The 21,441-nt window shown below is 25.4% G+C and overlaps 3 protein-coding genes across 8 annotated transcripts; 1 reads left to right on the top strand and 2 right to left on the bottom strand.

Moving 5' to 3' along the window:
* Positions 1-320: 320 nt before the first annotated feature.
* On the bottom strand, positions 321-9,828 carry LOC114128621 (DNA polymerase zeta catalytic subunit). 4 transcript variants are annotated; one of them, XM_027993174.2, is made up of 26 exons: positions 9,342-9,814; positions 9,024-9,216; positions 8,866-8,959; positions 8,617-8,759; positions 8,095-8,171; positions 7,840-8,018; positions 7,454-7,553; positions 6,601-6,757; positions 6,383-6,499; positions 5,676-6,321; positions 5,471-5,611; positions 5,258-5,393; positions 5,041-5,192; positions 4,704-4,874; positions 4,530-4,648; positions 3,175-3,316; positions 2,825-2,955; positions 2,630-2,743; positions 2,363-2,534; positions 2,149-2,292; positions 1,822-2,070; positions 1,627-1,740; positions 1,344-1,534; positions 1,053-1,280; positions 756-987; positions 321-692 (listed from the first exon to the last, which is right to left on the bottom strand). In XM_027993174.2, the coding sequence occupies exons 1-26, from the start codon at positions 9,496-9,498 to the stop codon at positions 549-551; spliced, it is 4,443 nt and encodes a 1,480-aa protein (XP_027848975.2). In that variant the 5' UTR covers positions 9,499-9,814; the 3' UTR covers positions 321-548. The 4 variants fall into 4 exon arrangements, with proteins under 4 accessions (XP_027848975.2, XP_050053975.1, XP_050053976.1 ...); XM_050198018.1 differs by lacking the exons at positions 8,866-8,959; positions 9,342-9,814 and having other exon boundaries at positions 323-692; positions 9,024-9,144; XM_050198019.1 differs by lacking the exons at positions 9,024-9,216; positions 9,342-9,814 and having other exon boundaries at positions 324-692; positions 8,617-8,782.
* Positions 9,829-10,012: 184 nt separating this feature from the next.
* Positions 10,013-14,534, top strand: LOC114128622 (arginine/serine-rich protein PNISR-like). Of its 3 annotated transcripts, none has more exons than XM_027993176.2 (12): positions 10,013-10,714; positions 10,779-10,982; positions 11,057-11,274; positions 11,332-11,446; positions 11,548-11,702; positions 11,780-11,944; positions 12,072-12,174; positions 12,239-12,283; positions 12,742-12,848; positions 12,943-13,120; positions 13,433-13,618; positions 13,685-14,534. In XM_027993176.2, the coding sequence occupies exons 1-12, from the start codon at positions 10,627-10,629 to the stop codon at positions 13,945-13,947; spliced, it is 1,827 nt and encodes a 608-aa protein (XP_027848977.2). In that variant the 5' UTR covers positions 10,013-10,626; the 3' UTR covers positions 13,948-14,534. The 3 variants fall into 3 exon arrangements, with proteins under 3 accessions (XP_027848977.2, XP_050053979.1, XP_027848976.2); XM_027993175.2 differs by having other exon boundaries at positions 10,014-10,469; positions 10,537-10,714; positions 13,433-14,534; XM_050198022.1 differs by having other exon boundaries at positions 13,433-14,534.
* A 1,306-nt stretch (positions 14,535-15,840) lies between these two features.
* LOC114128632 (dehydrodolichyl diphosphate synthase complex subunit nus1) lies at positions 15,841-18,725 on the bottom strand. The gene is made up of 4 exons (XM_027993187.2): positions 18,250-18,725; positions 17,185-17,307; positions 16,798-17,035; positions 15,841-16,716 (listed from the first exon to the last, which is right to left on the bottom strand). Exons 1-4 carry the CDS (start codon positions 18,551-18,553, stop codon positions 16,626-16,628), a joined length of 756 nt encoding a protein of 251 aa, XP_027848988.2. The 5' UTR covers positions 18,554-18,725; the 3' UTR covers positions 15,841-16,625.
* Positions 18,726-21,441: the final 2,716 nt, after the last annotated feature.

Here is a 21,441-nt window from a genome sequence, read left to right as displayed (position 1 = left end):
AATATGCGATAGTTTTTATTTTAAATATATTTATTTATTTATTGTATATGTATTATTCAGGCAAATACCACTTCACAAAATGTTAAGTATACAATAAGATTACAATTAAAAATAATTGTAAAATATGATAAAAATTGCGATAATATAATAACAAAATATAATTATAAATTACATACTATCAAGTAAACTATGTTACATAATGTATACCTAATATGATCTATACAATATTAAAATTTAAAATCAATGATTGGTGAACATTTCAAGTACCTATGTAACAACAATTATTAAACAGTTATAAAATAAAGTGATTATTTTTTTATCAAATTATGCCAATTATTATTGATTACCGAACTTATTCATTATTGGCTGATTTAATGGAGAAAATTTTAGTTAGTTGCAGTTTTTCAATAAACTGTAACTATTGATTTTAATTAATATAATTTGTAGGCTACAATACATTAGGTCAATCAAAAACAAAATTAGGTTGAATGCATTACTGAAAACCATAAATGTATGTAGGTATTATCATTGATTATAAATTATAAATTCTATAAATTAAAATTTTGCCTAATATTATTTATGTAAGAATACTGTTGCATATCTTTTGTTGCTTGCTGAGAACTATAATATATCTGACAATTTAAAGAGTTGCACTTTAATTCAAAGTTTCTTCCACAACATGATCGACAAATCTATTTAAACACATAGGTGTTATTTGAATAATTTTTTTTAATTATGAATAATTTAATTTATACCGTTTCTAAATCATCTTGTTTTTTAGTCCATTTTGATAATAAATGATTAAGTTGTACAATTAAATACTGAGGATTTTGTTGACATTGTTCGCAGAAACCATGCTGTGATAACTTACTACATAAAATACAATTTTGTGAAAAAAAATATTGAGATAGAGTTTGCCTCCGATTAATTGTTGTAGTAGTTATATCCGGAAAATGAAAATTATATTTACGAGGTAATTCTGAATACCTGAAATAAGTTTATTAATAAAATAATTCTTCATTAATCAACAATTTGTTTACTATTATGATTACCATTTGTTAATGTCAATATTAAGCAAAGAAAAACATCTTTGAAGAGGCGGTATTATTGCTCTTGTGATATAATATTCTGCATTTATCCGAGCAGCTTTGTCTGAAATAAAATGCCTTGGTGATCGCACAAGTTTTATCAACGGTAAACCTTTTGATCCGGCTACAATAAGGTATGGAACTCGTTCTTTTACTCGTGGTTCAGCACGTCTGTCTACTGCAGTCCATTGTCTTAAATAAAATCAACAATTTATATTTAATATTTAACAATAAAATATTTAAATAAAAATTTACTTGGCTAACTCCAAAGCAGGTACACATGCACCTGGCCTATATCCATTGCGCCCTCTATACTCTTTAGCAAAGAGAAAATCTTGTATGTTTACATTACCTTTAAAAATCTTTTTGAACTGTTTTTCAATATAACATTTTACTGCTGCAATATCTTTTGTTTCAAATAAAATACATAGACTTTTTTCTAAAATCTAAAAAAAATTAGAGCTGTATACAGGTTTGTAGTTCAGTTTTAAAGGATCAGATGATATTCTAATTATTTAATTTTATAAATAAAATATACCTTTGACACTGCAGGGCATCCATCACGGCGCACAGTTTCGATACCTTTAGCTTCATACTTGGGTTTTTTTTGTTCAATGTTTTCATACATGTATCCACAATATCTTTTTTTTGTCTACATTTTATATCATCAAATGAATAACAAAAACCTATTTGTCTATTTATCATTGATACAAGAAAAGATATGAAAACTCACTTGCAAAATGCAGGGAAGGTATACTTTCTCAAATTTCAATTTTATGGGTATAGGATTATCTTTAGTAACAATGTCAGCCATTTCATTACCAATTTTAAATGCGTCTTCTCTAGACCGACCTTGTAATAACACAAATATAGAGTCAGTGTCACCATAGATAACTTTGGCATTCCATTTTTTTGTAGACTGAATTAATGTTATTGCTCTCTCTAAAGTTTCACGTCCTTTGCTTACTACACTATCACCAACCTAAACGTCCAAATTATCTTTTAATACAAAATCATAAAAATAATAAAAAATATCTTTCCTCTGTATTAGTATTAGTACCTCAATACATGGCATTCTTCCAGAAAAATTAGCTGAAGTATATCCATATGTAACATTGGCAATTAATTTTAATCCAAGTTGTTGGGCATTTAAAATCTTATGTAAATGTTTATTATTTTTTTGTTCATTCATCAAATTTTTTACCTAAATTAATTGATTAGTGTAAGTAAGTAAATAAATTATACAATAAGCACATTGTATTATCATTGTTTACCATTATTCTGGTGTCTAATATTTCTTGTAACATAGATGGTAGAATTCCTTTACAGATATTTTTTTTAACAAATGCAACTCCAGAAGGAGAAATAGTTATATCGTCAATTAATTTGAGTAATGTTTGAAAAGGTACATTTAACTTAGTACAACCAAATTTAAATACTTCCGTTCTATAAACATGAAATAAAAGTTATTATAATTTAAAAATAATCTATAATTAAAGAAATCAGAACATAATTTTAAATAAATTAAATGTTTTACTAACTTTCCAAGATGATCAATATTGCCTAAACATGTTGAAAAACAGTAATTATAAGCTATAATGATAGATGGGTATAAGCTTTGAAAATCTAGAACTATGACCGGATCTGTATAAAATCTTGATAGTTCCAAAAACACATACATAAATAAGCACTAGGTTAAAAATAAAAATAAATATATGGAGAGTAATTGTTTATACTTTGATTCTGGTTCCATAATTAATGGTATGGTTTGAGGTGCATTCATTTCAGCTCTTTGTTTTATACTGGGTGAAACAGCAACATAGTTTTTGTTTTTGGCTAAACGTAACATCATTGATTCTACTCTAAACTAAAAACAGTATAATATTAATAATTTGTAAAACTTTTACAATAATGCATTAAACTGTAGATCATAAACACAAAATGTCCTCAATAAAAAAAAATTTGTAGGAAATTAATTTATTATATTAAAGACATTTATGAAAAATAATGTCATTAAATTATGTACTAATATTCATCTATAAAATATCAAAAAAAACCACACTTTATTTTAAGAACAATTACTTACTTGTGAACCTCTTGACAGTACTTCATAAAATTGTATACCAAATAATTTTGCAAGTTCACTTGTTCGACCTATTATATCTAGTTGTTGTAAAATATTTATTGTACTTTCAACTTTAAACAGATAATAATCCATAGTCAACCATCTAAATATAGTTTAACATAAAAAAAAGAATTAATAATAACTAGTTGCTAGATTGTTCTAGAGGTCAGTGGCGGCCAGAAGCTAGGTTGGCAAGACGACAATCGCCGACTGGGCGCCTCTTCTAATAAGACCCCTTAAACAAAGCCAGATTATTGGGGGGAATCTTCCCGCACGGACAAGATTCTAAAGGCACAATTTTTTTTAGGAATGTCCTATTTAGAGAAAAAACAATTTTTACATAACATAATAATCCATACTATGTACAACACTCCAATATTTATTTTCAGTAATTTTATAATTATAATGACTTGAGTAGTAATGAACTAATGATTTATATCAATGTACATTGTACAAGTAGAAAACATAGTACCTTGATTTGAAATTTATATTGATCGATAAAAATAATATTTCTCAGTAAAATCACTTGGGACAATCACATAGCCACAATAATATATTACTAGTTATTAGTTTATTATTCTTAGCTCACCCAATTATATACATCTTATTTAAAACTCTTTTCATGCACACAAGCGTATTGTGAAAGATCGTTTTCCAAACTAAAAATAATAAAAACAAGATTAAAATTATCAATAAGCCAAGAGTTATTAGAACTTCTATTACTTATTAGTTATTACTTATTAGCATTGAAAGTGACTATGTTCCTGATTTAGAAGAAATAATAAGTCATTATGCACATTTATCAATAGAATTGAAAAAATTGCTTGTATATTATTATCTAATCATCCATATTTATAATTTGTTTTTAATTAAATTAATTGTAGTATGTTCAAATTTCATAAATGTATTTTAATTAATAACCTTTTTACTATAGTCAAGTATCTTTAGAATAAATGTATTGGACAAATATGCTCAAGTTCTCATGTTTTTCTAGTTGTACCTAAAAAGAGGGGTATTTTTTAATTAAGGCGATCAAGTAATCTGTGCCCAGGCCGCCACTGCTAGTGGTACAACAAAAAAACACAAATAACTATTGAAAGACAGAAGTCAAGATTTCCAACATCCTGATCAAATCCTTTAATCAAGCTAATGAAATTAAAATATTTTAAACTATGAACAGTTTATAATAATAAGAATTTTTGAAGTATTAAGTTTTTTTACATTTATATGTATAAAATTAATTTTAATTTTGTTATTATATTTATAATATTGTTTGAGTTAGTTCTATATTTAAAAAAAATACATATATATATTACCTGTATAAAAGTGTATTATGATCCCACCAGAATGAAAGTGTTTGGTAAGAATAACTGGGGACTCTTTGATGTAGTATTAGGTATACCATATTTTCAAATGTATAACTTTGAACTGACAACTAAAATAAAAGTTACTTAAAATATGTTTCAAAAACTTAAATTAAATTATTTAACTTCGTGTCGCAGTAATCTCCAAACATCAAGAACAATTCGTCCTTTGATTTTCATTTCTTCATATTCAGAAGTTTTTTCATTTTCCATAATTAGTCTAGATAATTCTTTATTCATATTACGCCCTAAGTGACGACATCTTTCCCTCAAGTAACCCCATGAATGCATTTCTATCTAACATAAATAACATTGTAATAAAATATTAATGTTATTGAAAATCAATTTTTTTTTTTTTTAATTCAAGCTACATAAAATAAAATGTGTTAAACCATTTAAATGTAGAATTTATTAAATTGGCAGAAATAAGTTATATCAGATATACATTGAGTACTATACTTACTTCATAGCCACAAATAATTTCAGGATCCCAATTATTTACCAACTGAAAAAATGTATTCACCAACTCAATTTCATCATTACAAACAGTTATTTGTGGTTTAAAATTTGAAAAACCATTAAAGTTGTTATTTATTTGATTCACCAAAATAGAACCTGATATAAATATATATAAATGCAAGAAATGTAACAAGATAATTCTTCTTTTCAAAGAAATTTACCTGTTTTTAAAGAATTATCTGATATATTGAAAATAGTATAAAAAATGCCTTGTATACAATCATATTCTGGATCTGGATTCATATTAATTCTAGTTTGTGTATGTAATTCCATTGTTATAATAGTAAGGTTATCACTCTAAAAAAAAAAAAAAAAAATTAACAATACTTTTAGTTATAATACAATGCATTAAAAACACAATTAAAATAAAATACATTGCTTGTATTTTCTAAATCAATACAAAAGTTGTGGGAACTTTGACCAATATGTATTGCATCTAAAATATTACTATCTGAACTGTTAGTAGTTCTAAGTGAATTAAAAAATTCAGTTCTTGAATCATTACTTGCATCTGCCTAAAATATAATATATTTTTATTAATTTTATTTAGATTATAGTTTTTTAAATTATATTTCTCACATTTAATGAATCCAGAAAAAGAGTACTAAGTTTTCTTTTTGATTTCAATGATTTATTTGTTCTTTTTATTGGTGTATAAGGTGAAGATGTATAGAATTTATTTTGACTAGAATTTGGTGTAACACAATTGATGTTTTTCAATAATATTGATTTTGAAAGTGAATCGGGAGTTATAAGACCTTTACGTTTATTACTTCCTAGATTTTTTTTTTTACGTTTGTATTTTGGATAACGCGTTTCTAACCATTTTAATGCCAATAAATATGATGGTGGTCGCTTTAATGGCTCTAAAACTATACTGCTCTCAGAAGCAAAAAAATTTATATCATTACTAACAGGAAAACTTAATGAAAATAGATCTTTTCTAATATTTTCGATGACATTATTATGTTGGAGTTGAAATTGTTTATTATATCGTGTGTTTTTAAATGTATCAATAAAACTTAGTGAATCATCATATGAAGGAGGTTTTAAATTCAATGTCCATAATGTACTTGAAATACTAGTATTATCATTATTATCAGTGTACGATATATAATTTAATGTGTTATTATCATATATTTCTACAGAACTATTTGAACTACGAAACATATCACTTGTCTGATTACTGTTTGTTTCTTCATCATTATAATTTACTATAAATGTTCTGAAAAATTTATAATAATCTATAAAATGTTAGTTAAGTAATATTATAAACTGGTATTAACTCATCATTGTTGGATAAACATGAACTGGAGTTATCCACATCAATATTGGACTGAATTAACGAATCTTTTATCAGAGTTTTATTTGAAATATTACTATTTTCTTCATTTTGAGATAAACTATAACATAAAAAATATCAATTAATAATGGAAGGGGTTACAAAAATTGATTTAAAATCAAAATAATATTATAGTTAAGTAATAGCTAAAATATAAAATACTTTTCATTTAATTGCATCATAGATATAGACAATTCTTCATTTTCAGAATCATTTTCATCTTCATTTGAAATATTGTGACAGAGAATACTATCTTCATTTTTAGAAGCAAGTGTTTCTTTTATTAATAAATTCATTAAATCAATGCTTTGACTATCCCCTAAATTATACAAGTATAATTTATAATTGATAAAAAAAAAACTAAATTAAATATAAAAACATACAAATATCTGATAGCTGATGTAACTAAAAAATGAATTGTATTATCCTTAAAAATAGTAGTATACATAAAAGGATAGCAAAATGTAGAAATAATGAGTAAATGGTCAAACTTTGATACATATCTATGACTTAATAGACACCTCTTTCAATATTCCAAACAGTTAAGTCCTAGCAATAAGATATGTATTTCATTATATTTTAACCTGTCTATAGACTATAATACGCCCTTTTTTTATTATTGGCACAAACAGCAATATTTTTTCCTGATTCCTTGATAACGGACAATAATCATAGTTCAAACACAAATTTAATTGTATCTATAAAGGTAGTACATCAAAGCTTTCTAGGCATTCCTATATTATCATTTATCATCATTTATATGATATTTATAATTATGTTTGTACTTATATATTATAATATGTATTGATAACAATATAAAACATTAAAATGTATCTACACCATTCTTTTTAAACATTTATTTAATAAATATCAAAAAACTACAATAAGCTATACATTTTTATCCAGTTGGGGATTGGTTGAAAAAAAATGAGTGAAGTCGCTTATACTACAAGTCATATAGAACATATAAATATATTAAAACATAAAAAAAAAATAATAATAATTTATAACTTACAAGAGGTTTGAGACTGGAAAACTTGTGATAAATTTATAACTAAATCTTCATTCACAGATACTTCTAACTCAGGCAATGTCTTTTTAGTAATATTTTTTTTCTGAAAAACACAAATATTTTCAATCACAAATAAATTTATTCAACAATTACTATAAAAATGTTAATAAAATTTGAATATAAATATAAATATTAAAGTAAATAATATATTTTAAGTACATCAACTTATGTTAAAAAATCTATTGTACATTATTTTTAAATCAAATAAACTTGGATAAATTGGAAATGATTTAAGCAAATAAAAACAATATTCAAAATGATTTAAATTAATAATTATTAATAATAAAAGTATAATATACTATATATGATTAAAAACATTGTAAAATTACTTCTATTTTTTTCATTTTCTTTTTAAATTCATTACTAAATTCAATTTCTATATTTGAAGGAACCACTAATTTTCTTTCTCCACTGAATACTTCAAGTCCTTTCCTTGTTACATTCAAGTCTGTAGATAATTTATTTATTTGTTCCCGAATATTGACCAAACCAGAATTTTCCAATTCTCCTATAAATAATAATAAGTAATAATAAATTGATCAAAATTATATTTAATAAGTTACAGAAGAAAAAAATATTCATACCATTAATTAGTACAGGATTTAAGATGTGGATAGCTTGTACGTCCATTTCATTAGTACACCGACTAGTTTTTGAAAGTCTAAGAATATAAATATTTAAATAAATTATAGACCAAAAAATAAAAAATAATGTGAAACTCTTATTTAATAAAAAATACCAAATTAATTAGCGTTACAATTGGAACAATAAAATAATAAAAGAAAATACATTAATAATTATCATAAAGAATCAATAGTTAAATATAATGAAGAAATTTTTTTTATATAATATATAGTATTTATAAAGGGATAAGCATTTCTTCTTCTTAGCTCAGCTTAAAATTACGGATAGCCATTAAATTATTACTTAAAATCTTTTGAACACAAATAAATAGAAATTTTACCCAATATATAAAAATTAAACAAAAATCTTTAGAATTCAAAATAATACCATTGATCATAAAAAATCAACTCTACGGTACTAAAAAATAACACCCAATAAGTTATGAAAGAAATTGACCAACAAATATTTTTAACCTGACTTACCCTTGTTCAATAGAATTTCTATACTTGACGGCAGATAGTTTTATATAATTCATTCCATGAAGATTATAATCTATCATAAATTGTAAATGATAGGGTATATGTGCTTCGTGTGGCTGGAATATTGTGTTACAAATAGCTCCATTCTAAAAATAAAAATATTTAAAATCTAAAATAAAATATTTCATATTATTGATAAGTATAGAAAATATGTAGAATTTGATATTTAAATTATACAAATATGTACTTTACTTGTAATAAATCAACAGCAATTTTAGCTGAATATGGGTTGTAAAAAAGAATTTTTAAAAATTTAGAGTTTTCTCTATGGTAGCCATAAAACGATCTAAAAATATTCATTTTTAAAATATGTAGATAAGCTTTTAAAGGAAAGGAATTATTTAACTTACTTTCCGCATACTGTAATAATATTATGAATATGTTTAGATTTTGAATTTGTGGATCCAATTGCCAGACATAGTGCTTTATCAAGACTATTTCCAAAATTGTATAAGATCTCTTGATTTTTAGTTTCATATGATTCATCTAATGAAATAAATATATAAGGAAATACACCATGCACGTGTAGACAGCATTTTTCACCTAAATATTTAAAAATAAGTAATAACTCTTAGTATTATTTATCAAGCACTCTAAAATATTATTATATAAACCAAAATAAACTATACAAATATAGCTTTCATTTTTTAAGCAATCATTTTAATTACCGTCTGGAGTACATCCGAACACCCTAAGAACGGGAACCTGAAGTACCTGCGTTCCCCAAAATTCAGAATACAAGGAATCAAAACCGTCCACAGGATTACTCATATAATGATCTATTGTGACCAAGCTCACATTTTGAACAACATTAGTATTTTCCATAATTGATGAATAGATATTTTTGTATTTTGTATATATTTTGTATAAGTCGATACTATTCAATAATCAATACTGATCTATGATAAAAAAATAACGGCGTAACGCTAAAAATTGGCTAGCCCTGGAAGACCTGTTAAATCTACTAAAAATACTGTTAAATCTAGATTTTCGATTACTTTATCGCATGCGACAAGTGATAACATCTTATCGATTTCAATTCAAGAATACCGATTATATGTCGCATGCGATAAGAATTTGTCACTGTCGACAAAATGTATGACTTTTGTCGCATGCGAGAATTAGTCGTATGATTTCAAGAATCGGCCTCCTGTAATCTGTGCTGTAAACAGCAGGTTTACTGATCTACATAGTGGTATTAAAATTATACCGTGGTACTGTGGTAGGTAGGTTGAGTGTCGACTTTTCTTATCGAACTTCTCAGATAATAATGTTTATATATATATATATATATATGTGCTAAACTATCACAGAGTAATATTGATATTACCAATGCATCTATTTTTTCATAACACCGTTACTATAATGTAGTTCTAATACACAGATATAGATAATATTTTGTGGTACGATCATAATCTACAGGCATATAGTAAATAGTTAATAAATATTTCTTAATCTATGAAGTATAAGTTTGACTTTCCGTTACCTATTTCACTAACTAATTATTACAAACTTACAATAACTGCTCAGCAGTTAGCAGTAATAATTAGTAGATATACCAATGATATAGCATATAATCTATTGAAACTTGAATAAAGTTTGACCGGCATAATTCTAAGACGACATTCGAAACGTTACTGTACCACACAACACGTTTGGTATTATTGCTTATGAAAGTTATTACAACTCGCCATGGCAATTTTTACTGTTTTATAGTAATGCATTTTTAACTTGGATGGTTAAAGCGGAAATTGAAATTGTGTTTGACTGGACTTCATCTTTATCATAGGAGATAGGTAGTAAAAGTCGTACTAATTCTTGTTCATGAAGTACTTATGCCACTTAACATTAAAATGTCTACAGACATACCGACTTGATACTTCACAAACCCCTTAATTTGAAATTATATCTCAACAAAATTGTCTTAAGCACTCACTTTCAATAGTGGTGGTGATGTGGTCAGATCCATCATCAACAAACATGGCTTATGGAAATCAATGGATGGATCCAGCATTTTATAAAAGCATGACCAACGAACAAGGTACGTATCAAACTCTTATTAATATCATAAACAATAAGATTTAAGATAAATTTATATATTCTAGTGGACTGGGCTAGTTTGGCTCAACAATGGATAAAAATGAAAGAAACTTCACCTGCTATGTCTCCTGGACAACAAGTAAAGATTCCGCCTTCTGAACACAATTTGGTTAAATTTGGTCAGCATGTAGAACTTCAGAATCCATCACAAGTTGCACCAGTGACAAATAAAATGCTTGGTGATCAAAATATTGTCAATCCTGTTACAAGTTAGTAATTTACCATTATCTGGTATAAACATTTTTTTCTAATATTCATTTTTTTTTAAATATTTATTTTCCAGGAAATAATATTGAAAAGCCAAAAGCTTGGAATACATGGACTTGGCAGCAACAGCAACAATGGAATTGGAATTGGAATTCTTCTTCAACAGCTCCATCAATTAAAGCACCTATTATAGAGTCAGTTAATTCACTTCGACCATCTTTTGTACCTCCTATATTATCTGAACCACCTCCATATTTCCCAATGATGACATCAAACAAACCATTTTCACATAATGTAAGTTTTTAATATTTCAATAATATGAATTACTTTTGCTTATTTATACTATTTTAGAATTATTGGGCAGGACCCAATACTAGAGTTCCACCACCTACTGAATCAGATCAATGGAATAAAGTTAGTATGATTTCCAATGTGGATAATAGAACTCAAGATCCATCATTTATTGGTAAGCGTAATTTTATATTATTTTATTATCAAATAAGCAACAAAACAAAATCATTTTATTGTTACATTAAAATAATATTTTTTGTATATAATATTTATAAGACGCGGCAAAACGAAAGCAATTGCCTGCTTGGATTCGAGAAGGACTTGAAAAAATGGAAAGGGAGAAACGACGTAAAATTGAACAAGAACAATCTTTTGATGAACCTGATTATTCTAATTCTATGAATGATAATAAAACTCAAGAATTGCCCAATGTATTTAAAAAAAATAATTGATTCTGTTACAAATTATTAATATTATAAAATGTTTTGATAATTTTTTTTTTTTTTAGTTGCCTATTAACTTTGATCAGGATACTCAAATGGTTGATGATGATATTGAACATATATCTTCCGATTACATTAATAGTAATGAACCCAGAAAAACTGAGTTTGTGAAGAATAACCCTTCTCCTATTATTCCACGTAAGACTAAAGCTCAAATCTGGGAAGATACGGTAATACAGTTTTTAACATTTACCTGTATTTACAATAAACAATAATAGTTTTTAGTTTCTATTGTTTCTTATATTTATATTTTAAAATACTTACAGTAGTAATTGTATTAAAATTATATTATTTCAGATGTTAAGTCTACGAAAAATTCTAACAAAATTGCTAATGGATGTTACTAATGATATGATGTTAAATGTAGTTAAAGAAACGCTAAAAACTGCTCTACAAACAGGTAATATATATATATATATAATATTTAAATGTTAATATAAAAATTACAAAATCCTTTGTAACAGATATTCAAAGAAATCAAAACCAAACATCATTAGCTGGAAAACTGGGTAAGTTGTTGATATTATTATATATCTGTATACATAGGCGTTCTCATATGGATATGGGGAATAAATCCCCTCCCCAAGGTTCTTTATTTTCTTATATATTAGTTATACACATTTTGTCTACTTTTAGTAACCCTTACGGCTTATTATGTTACCATTTTTTTCATCCTTCTCCATTGAAATATCCTAAGAACGCCTCTGTCTGTACATATAAAATTCAATTGTACATTAATGTACTAATACCATTACTTGAATCATAATTAAAATGTATTTATTTTGAAGTTATTAATAAATAAATCTATTCATCTGTAAATAAAATCAATAAATATATATTGTTTATTTATTCTACCTCTATATTTTTTTGGTTTTAACCAATATTTTTATGCTATAAATTACCTACAAATACATTTTGTTTGCAATTAAGTTGCTATAAAAGTTAAAAATTTTTAATTTTATTAAAGGGCTTGGAGTTTATGGTTCAGAATCTGAGTCATCAGAAGAAAGTGATGAAGAACAACATACATCGGGTCATAAACAATCAAAACAAAATTCTGATGAAGCTATTCAAGTAAATAATACATTTACTTTGTTTCAATTGGTTGATTTCATTTTTAATTATCAAAGTCCAATTGAAATTTTTATATAATTAATAACAAATTTAGGAAAGAATATTGAAACGCCAACGTGAGTTCAGTAATATTGAAGCAAGAATACTAATGGAATTGGATCAATTAGAAGCCAAGGAAAAACTTGTCAGATCTAAATTTGATAATAGCATCAAGTTGAGTGGAGAAATTAATGATAATGGTAGTCAAGTAGTGGAAAACATTCAGACAAAAGGTAAAATTATATTTCATTTGTTTTTAATAAAAAATTGTGTATAATGATCAAGTTTGTAGTTTAGTATGCACTATTGCAAAATTAAAAATGGCTTGAATAAATAAGATTTAAAAATAATTTACTAATGTTTAGTAATAAGGGTTTCATTTTTTATTTTTATTTATGTTGTAAATTATAATACAAGAATAAACTATATTATATCAATATCATGCAATCAAAATAATAATATATATATATTTTAAATTAATCCATATCTATAGTATTGAATTCGTTGATCTTAAAATAATGATTTGCTATAATCTTATATTTCAGGATGTAATGAAGAAGAAAAATCTAGCAAAAAGATATATGAAGGACAAGATAAAATAAAAAAAGAATTTCCTAATGATTTAAATATTAAAAATGGAAAAAAGAAAAAGAAATCTAAATCCAAAAGATCATCAAGTTCTAGTTCATCAAGCTCTAGTAGTGACAGTACAAGGAGCGATAATACTGACAGTAAATATAACTATAAAAAAAATGACAAAATTAAATCGAAATCATCTAAAAGAAAAACTCTAACAGATAGTGTAAAAAGAAAACGAAGATTGCGTTCAAGAAATAGAAGTAGATCTCATTCAATATCAAAGCATAGTCGATCGCATTCAAGACATAGAAGTAGATCACGTTCAAGACATTATGATAAAAGATCTCCTCATAGTTTTAGATCAAGACGAAGTCGATCACCACTTTCCCGTCAGTCATATTCTAGAAAGCATAAAAGCAAACGACATAGTTCTTCTAGTTCTAATGAATCAAGAAGTAATAAACACCGGTATAGACGATAATGTTTTGGTTAAAATGTTATTTTTAAAAGTTAAAATCCTTACATCATTATTTTGTTGAAATGTAGACATAAGAATTTTACATTCCTCTTTTATTATATTTTTAAAATAATTCTAGGTTAGTTCTTAATAATTAAACTTATCAAAAACCAAATTAAACATTTTTAATTTAGTGTACCAGTTAATATTAATTTATTATTGGAATCTTATATTATAATCTCAATCATTAAATAAAAATTGGTTTGTACATTCATAATTGCTTATAAATAAAACATTTATAATTTATTTATTTATTTATTAAAAGTCAGTAGTATAGTAATACTAAATTTCACTATGTACATACCTAATGCTAACTCATACCTTTAACATTTTAATGTTTTTTTATTTTTATTTTTTTATGAATTATTAATATTGTATTGATCAATTGATCAGATTACATATAATCAATAATCATTATTTTTATTTTTATGTTATAAATTGTACATAACTACAATATTACTTAATAAATTATCATTCACGAGAGACCTAGAAGCTAGGTACCTATTTATAGTATATACAATAACCAAAATAAATAAATTGTTCAGTTTTTAGATCAATGTTATTATTTTATTCAGAATTATTGTAAACTCGTAAATAATTAATGATTATTGGTTTCTGAAATAGTAAATACCCATTGGGAATATAATTTATCTGGATAGTTTCATCTCAACAATCAACATACTCGTATATTCTATTGAAACTATTTTCTTAGCTAGTTTCAAAATTTATAATCCAACCATAAGTGTAATCTAGAAGAGTACTGTTTTCGTTATAGTTTTTAAGTTGGAACAAAGACATTGTTTTTCCTTACTATTTACTTTAAACTAATTTAATTAATTACTTTACATTTTTTTAGTTTTTGAATGGAGTGATGAATGTATTGATTTTACAATAACGCGCGAGTGTATTTACACTACAGGATAAATAGTTTCTTAAAATACTATGATTTTCAACATTGTAAGTGGTTTTGAATAGTAAATTGAATCTATTTGGTAGTTATTGGAGATCAAAATTTTAAAATTAAAATTTTTTTGTATTTTTCAATATAATCAGGGAAAACAAAATAAAAAAAATTGTGGTCAAATGGGTACAACTGTGCTATACATTAGTTGCCGTATGGATCACGTTTCTACAACTAGTGATTTTTTACTATAACCACAGACTAAGATATCTTGGTCCATGCTCTTAATTACTAATTCTATTTATATATATTACAAGAAATAATACAATGGTGTTTCAAATTTTTAAAACTGGATGATCTTCTGTCAGACCCTAATATATTCTTATATTTACTAAAACTCCTTTGACATCACATGACGTTAAAATGTTTTATAACGAAATATACCATAGAACATTTATTTTTCATGTTTTTATAGTCAAAATATTCAATAATATTCACTTAATTTTAAACATGCAAAACAAAAATGTCATCATTTACATCATCATTAGATTATCTGTAGACATTACTGACAAAAGCAATAATTAGAAGTCTCAAAAAAAAAAATATATATACTATTGCAAATAAATCCTAGCCCTAGTCATCACATTTGAAATTTACAATTTGCAATCTAACATTAAAAATACTTAATGTTTATTAATATCTAATTCAAGAAAGAAAATCATATACTTGAAATTTTAATAAAATACTTATATCCAAATAATTTTTAGACATAATGAAGTATTAAAAATATTTAGACCTATTTTAAATTATTTATATCAAGTAACTATTTATTTAGTACATACATTGCCAGCATTTTCTGACTGTATTCCTCCTTAATTATTCGACCAAAAATCTCTATTCTTACAATTCACAACTAAAAAAAAATATAAAAATATATTATAAAATCAAAAGATATGTAAAAATGCAGTATGTTTTTATTCTTAAGTCTTTATAATCAGAATTGCAAAATTCATATCAACGAATTGGAGTAATGGAATTCATGGATTTACATATTATACATAAAAGTTAAGATGTGATTATAAATAAAATTATTTCAGTACAGTTTATAATAAACATTTAAGAGGACGCTACCCATGCATCTGTTGTCTCGTCTTACCCACACCCATCATAGGAAAATTTCGTTCACTAGTTTCAATAGTGTGCTGTTAATTTTGATATTAGACTAAATTGACTTATTATCAAACTCATAAGTAAGAACATTATCTGTGCTTAAGCATTGGCGATTTTTCAATTTTTTCAAGCATACTATGAGCAAGTATACAGTGAAATATCACAAATTAAAAATGCTTATATCTCGCTTGAAAATTATACTATAGAATAGAAGCCAACGCTTAAGCACAGATAATGTAATTATCTAAAACTTATATAATTGGTCAATTCACTCTAATATCAAAATTAACAGCACACTATTGAAACTAGTGAAAGAAATTATGCCATGTCGGACGTGTGTAAGATGGAGATATCAGATAACAAAGCATGGGTAGCATCCTCTTAAGCTTTTTGTTTAACACCAACTTATTCAATAATATCTAAAAATATTTTTGAACATACATTTGATTTAATTTGAATAAATAATTTATTAGGAAACAAATATTCATTTAATAACAATGTTTAAACAATTGACGAACAATATAAACTTTTATTTACACTTAAATGTAGTTATCATAATCTAATAAAATTTTTATTTTCCAAATCTTTGTTCATTTTTGCTGTATTGTTCCAATAATTTATAAAACTTTAAAAATGTAACATTATAATGTGTTTTCAATGTTCTAGAACCCAAAAACAGTATAATTAGTGTGTGACTATGCAACAACATGCAAGTTATTTTAGTGTTTAAATATTAAACTCACAAAAATTCAGTGACACGGGTGTGCCAAGGTAATAAACCAAATGTTGTACATGACTTGCCACAGATTACAACCAAATCAGGTTCAACCATAGGGAATGTTTTATTAATTGCAAACTCGACTAAAGTGTCCGAGAATTCTTCTTTTGTGCTGCACACAGTTCGCAAAGCATTTACTAATTGTAATTTAGAATGCTTAGATGTCAGTATGTTGACTTCAATTCTTGGTTCCCATTTATATCCTTGAAGTATAAAAAAGCTCATTTAAAATAGACACAATTATACCATTTTGTTGGTATAATAAATTTTGTTTGTTGATAACAATTTATGAATATGTAACACACATTAAAAGATATAATCAGATATAATACAATAATTAAGAAATATTTACCGTTAATAAATTTTTTTGATTCAAATTTTATGTTATCATTGAACTCTAATCCCCAATTGACTTTTGTCAATAAACTACTGTATTGATCTCTAAATGCATAAAATAATTCTTCTGGAGATATACCTAAAAAAAAAAATTAATAAAAATTTCAATACGAAATAATAAAATGTAACAAATCATTAACTAAAATAGGCTTATCTATAAATGTGGTGCTAAAGACAGATCTAAGGCTAATGTGGGTTGGAGAGTAGATAAAAGATTTTTAGTTATTAATAGGTTTATTCTATGATATTAATGAAAAATTTTGTTTTTGATAGAATAGTGCCATATATACCTATTATTTATTCTGATTTCTGACCAATGTTATATAAAAATATTGTTTTTTATTTTTAAATTCATTTAACTTATATAAATTAATGCAAAATTATAACAATGTTGTTTTTTTTTTCTATATATTTTTTAATTTTAAATATCAGTAAAACTATGAAAATATTTACATTAATTTAAATTATTTAGTATTAAAAATTGAAGTTTCAAATTTCAAATTGAATTTGAATTTAATTATTAAATTGTAGTACCTACCTACTTCATGGAAAATTGTTTTTTGTTAAATTATCCAATATTTATAAACTATTCTACCTATATTCAAATTTAAAATAATCATCAAGATAAATAAATTTTATTGATGAAAGTTTAATTAATATATTTTATTGTAACAATAAATTGTATAATATAAGCATTTAATACCTAACATAGATTGTTTGTTAGAAATTAAAAGATAAGTTGGCATATTATGTAAATTATATAAGAATTTGATAGTGATATTCATGTTTTTACAATTCCAAACATGAAAAAATATTTGAAAGAAAGTTCATAGTAATAAATAGAATTTAAAATGTACACAATTACTAGTAGATAGAAAGTAGATATTTAAAATATTATTAAGTATTTATTCATGAAAAAATAAACGGATACCAATAATACTTAAATAATTTACAAAACTGGCAACACCATCGATACTACGCATAAAAATATAACTCAAAATGTAAAATTTTAATATATTACCGTTTTCATTATGGTAGAAACTAACGACAGGTACTTCTAGGAACAACGCCCAGGCCAACAACTTGGCCAAGTATTCGTAGAACACCTCTTCCTGGCACACAGAAACTACAAGATGGTTGGGCAATTTTTTCAACTGATATTTTTTGTATGCGTTGACGGAACGATTCTGCCAAGGATCAGGCTGTTTGAATATCGTCTGGTCGATAAGCCACGAATATAACGCATACAAAAAGTGCATAAAAATTAGTAACGAAGAAAAAGCGAATTTTATTAACAATGTTTTGTAAACTAAAAGGTTGCTCATTTTTTCTTTTTCTCAAATAACATTAAAAAAGATAAAGCCCGCCCGATTAGCTAACTTTCATTGCGGCATTTGAACCCAGACTAAAATATATAAATGTAAATAAATTGTGGATTTCGTGCAACGAAAAAACCGCAGTTTTGTTGATGTTCACTGTTCAGTGATGATCGTGATAAACCATTATCTATGAAAAATGTTCCGAGTTGTCAATGATAAAACCAAGGTTACAGTGTAACCACGTCAACAAGGTGAGTTATTATTATTTACTTCATTTCTTGTGATCGTTCTTGAAAATATCGAAATTACTTTGGTATAAAGTTTAGGACTTTAGGTATTATTTTTTTTTCTAGTAATTTATTCGCTCGTTATGTTTACGTAGTGTTAAACGTATAATTGTTCGTATTTTTTTTTCTTATTATTTTTAACTTTTAAGAGAACGGCTTTTGGCGCTAACAATTTAGACTTATTTTGTATACAATATAAATGTATATTATAATATTATATATACATTATATATTATATTATTTTATGTATTATATTATTATATTTTAAGTTTAGTGCCTATTGGTCCTACCATGATAGAAATAACTTAAAGTTATTTCTATCATGGGTCCTACCACCTAACGCCTACGTGTGTATTGTGTATATTCTGTCTAATGTGTTGCTTTATGTGATATAACTTAGGTATGAGTTCGGGATTATCTACCCTATTAATAATTATAGACTACAGTAGCATAATATGTAGATTAGCGGCATTTATTACTCATTGTTCGTCATAAATTTAAAATTAATTAGCTCGATCAAAATTCGTCGAAATATTTTGATTTGATTTTTTTTTTCTGAATATGAAATAAGAAATTTATAAATGTCCGATAATAAATAATTTAATAATTAAATACGTTACAATTTTAAATTGTCTAAAAAAATATTTAAACAATGAGTGTTAACTGTTAAAAAATGGGCTTCATCGTGTGATATAATCCACACCTGAATAAATAGATCAGGTAAATAGTAAACACCTAGGTATTTAAACTTTCCATTTCCCATCACTCATTCCAAAAAATATTTCAAACAAGCTATTCTAAAAATCACCTTGAAAATATGCAAGTACTAATAACATACGTGTTTAATGGAATTCTTAGACTGTCATATTTCCCAGTTCTTTAAACATTTTCAAAAATTATACCATTTACAAAGCCCAAAAAACTACTGAACACCCCACCCTTAAACGATTTTAATCATACCTCACGTTGTCACTAATAATATATTCTATTCTAAATATTCTTCCTAACACCCAATTCGGTTTCCGGAGCTCTCATAATAACGGGTTATCTTGAATAAAATTTCTCTAAAAACGCTATCGGCAAAGCAATGCATTTTATCAGCTGACGAGAATAGACATTTTTTTGAATTCACCAGAGTCTACGGTGGGGGGCATGACCTCTTGGGCCCCCTTTGGATCCGCCCCTGTCTAACGCCCATCATAAATCGCTAAACAAACACTAGGTACTTAACTATTTTAATACGATAAAAATCTTTCACAAGCGACTCCAAAATCATCTCAACCATGTTATAAAACATTTATCCATTCCAAAATCACTACTAAAGAATCTTCATCGCAGGTTAAAAAGAAAGTGATGTGGTGACTAATAAATATAATCCACATCTCTAATAATCTTTTCAAAAAATAGTAGGTAATCAAAAAAATTAATCGATATTAAGGCGATAATAGTTGACTACTTAATCAACCCCTTCATATACTAATTCTTACCCTTAGAATATAAGCTTATTGTACATCTTATGTATAAATTGTTTATTTTTTTAACTGTTAAAGAATAACGTAAGCGGAAATGAAGTTACAAAAATTTGAAAAATAATTATTAATGCTTATGTTATTCAAGACTTGAGTATTCAATTAACTATTCCTAGAAATTATAGCCAGCATTTGGAAACTGATATTCTTGAAATATTCTGGATCTGTAAGGAGCATCATAATTTCCAAATGATGTGTAGTATTATAAACTATAGGCTTTAGCACGAATATAAATGATTTTTATTAACTATAATAATATAGTTTAAATTATTTTATTACCTACATAGGTAATATAGTTTTTTTTTTCATCTCATAATATTCTCACGTTAGTCGATGTAATGATTATAAATTATAATAATTATCATAAATCCTTATTATTTATTAATAAGATTTAATTGTACATTCAGCTATTTATGGAAATTTAAATAATACCTATATATATATATATATATATATATATATATATTATATTATATATTGTCCTATAGCCAATAGATACCTAATATAAATATAATAGTACCGCCTATCAATTCATTAAAAATGATTTATTGAAGTTTAGTAGTGTAATTTATTATTGATATAATTTATTTATGGTATTACGATATTTATGATTTTGTTATTTTGTTCAATTCAAAATTTTACTAGGTATAGATATTTAATTTTTACCAAATATTTATATGTTATTAATTTCTAGACAAGATATAATCTTGAAAATATTTAGGCATTTTTAAAATTATATTTACTATTTAAATTTTAGACATTTGATTTTTTTTCTATTTAGACAAATAATTTGCCCAATAAATAGGTGCATATCAAGGATATTTGTACTAACACTACTAACGTACCTACTATTATGCTTATAGAATTAAATTCATGGGACATGCGTAATTAGTATTTTTAAGTTCCGAGCCCTAATAATAACAATTCAATTACACTAATGTTATGAATTGAATTATGATGAACAAATACTATATTACTATAGGTACTATAATACATTTATACATTAGGACTACTAATTAGGTCGAAGTGGAGTTGGAATAGATAACAGACACGCAACTGATGGCACGCGTGGTGAGTG

Source organism: Aphis gossypii, chromosome 1, assembly GCF_020184175.1.
Source record: "Aphis gossypii isolate Hap1 chromosome 1, ASM2018417v2, whole genome shotgun sequence".
Taxonomy (NCBI): domain Eukaryota; kingdom Metazoa; phylum Arthropoda; class Insecta; order Hemiptera; family Aphididae; genus Aphis; species Aphis gossypii.
The sequence above is the reverse complement of the archived record's forward strand: the minus strand, read 5'-3'. Positions and strand labels throughout refer to the sequence as shown.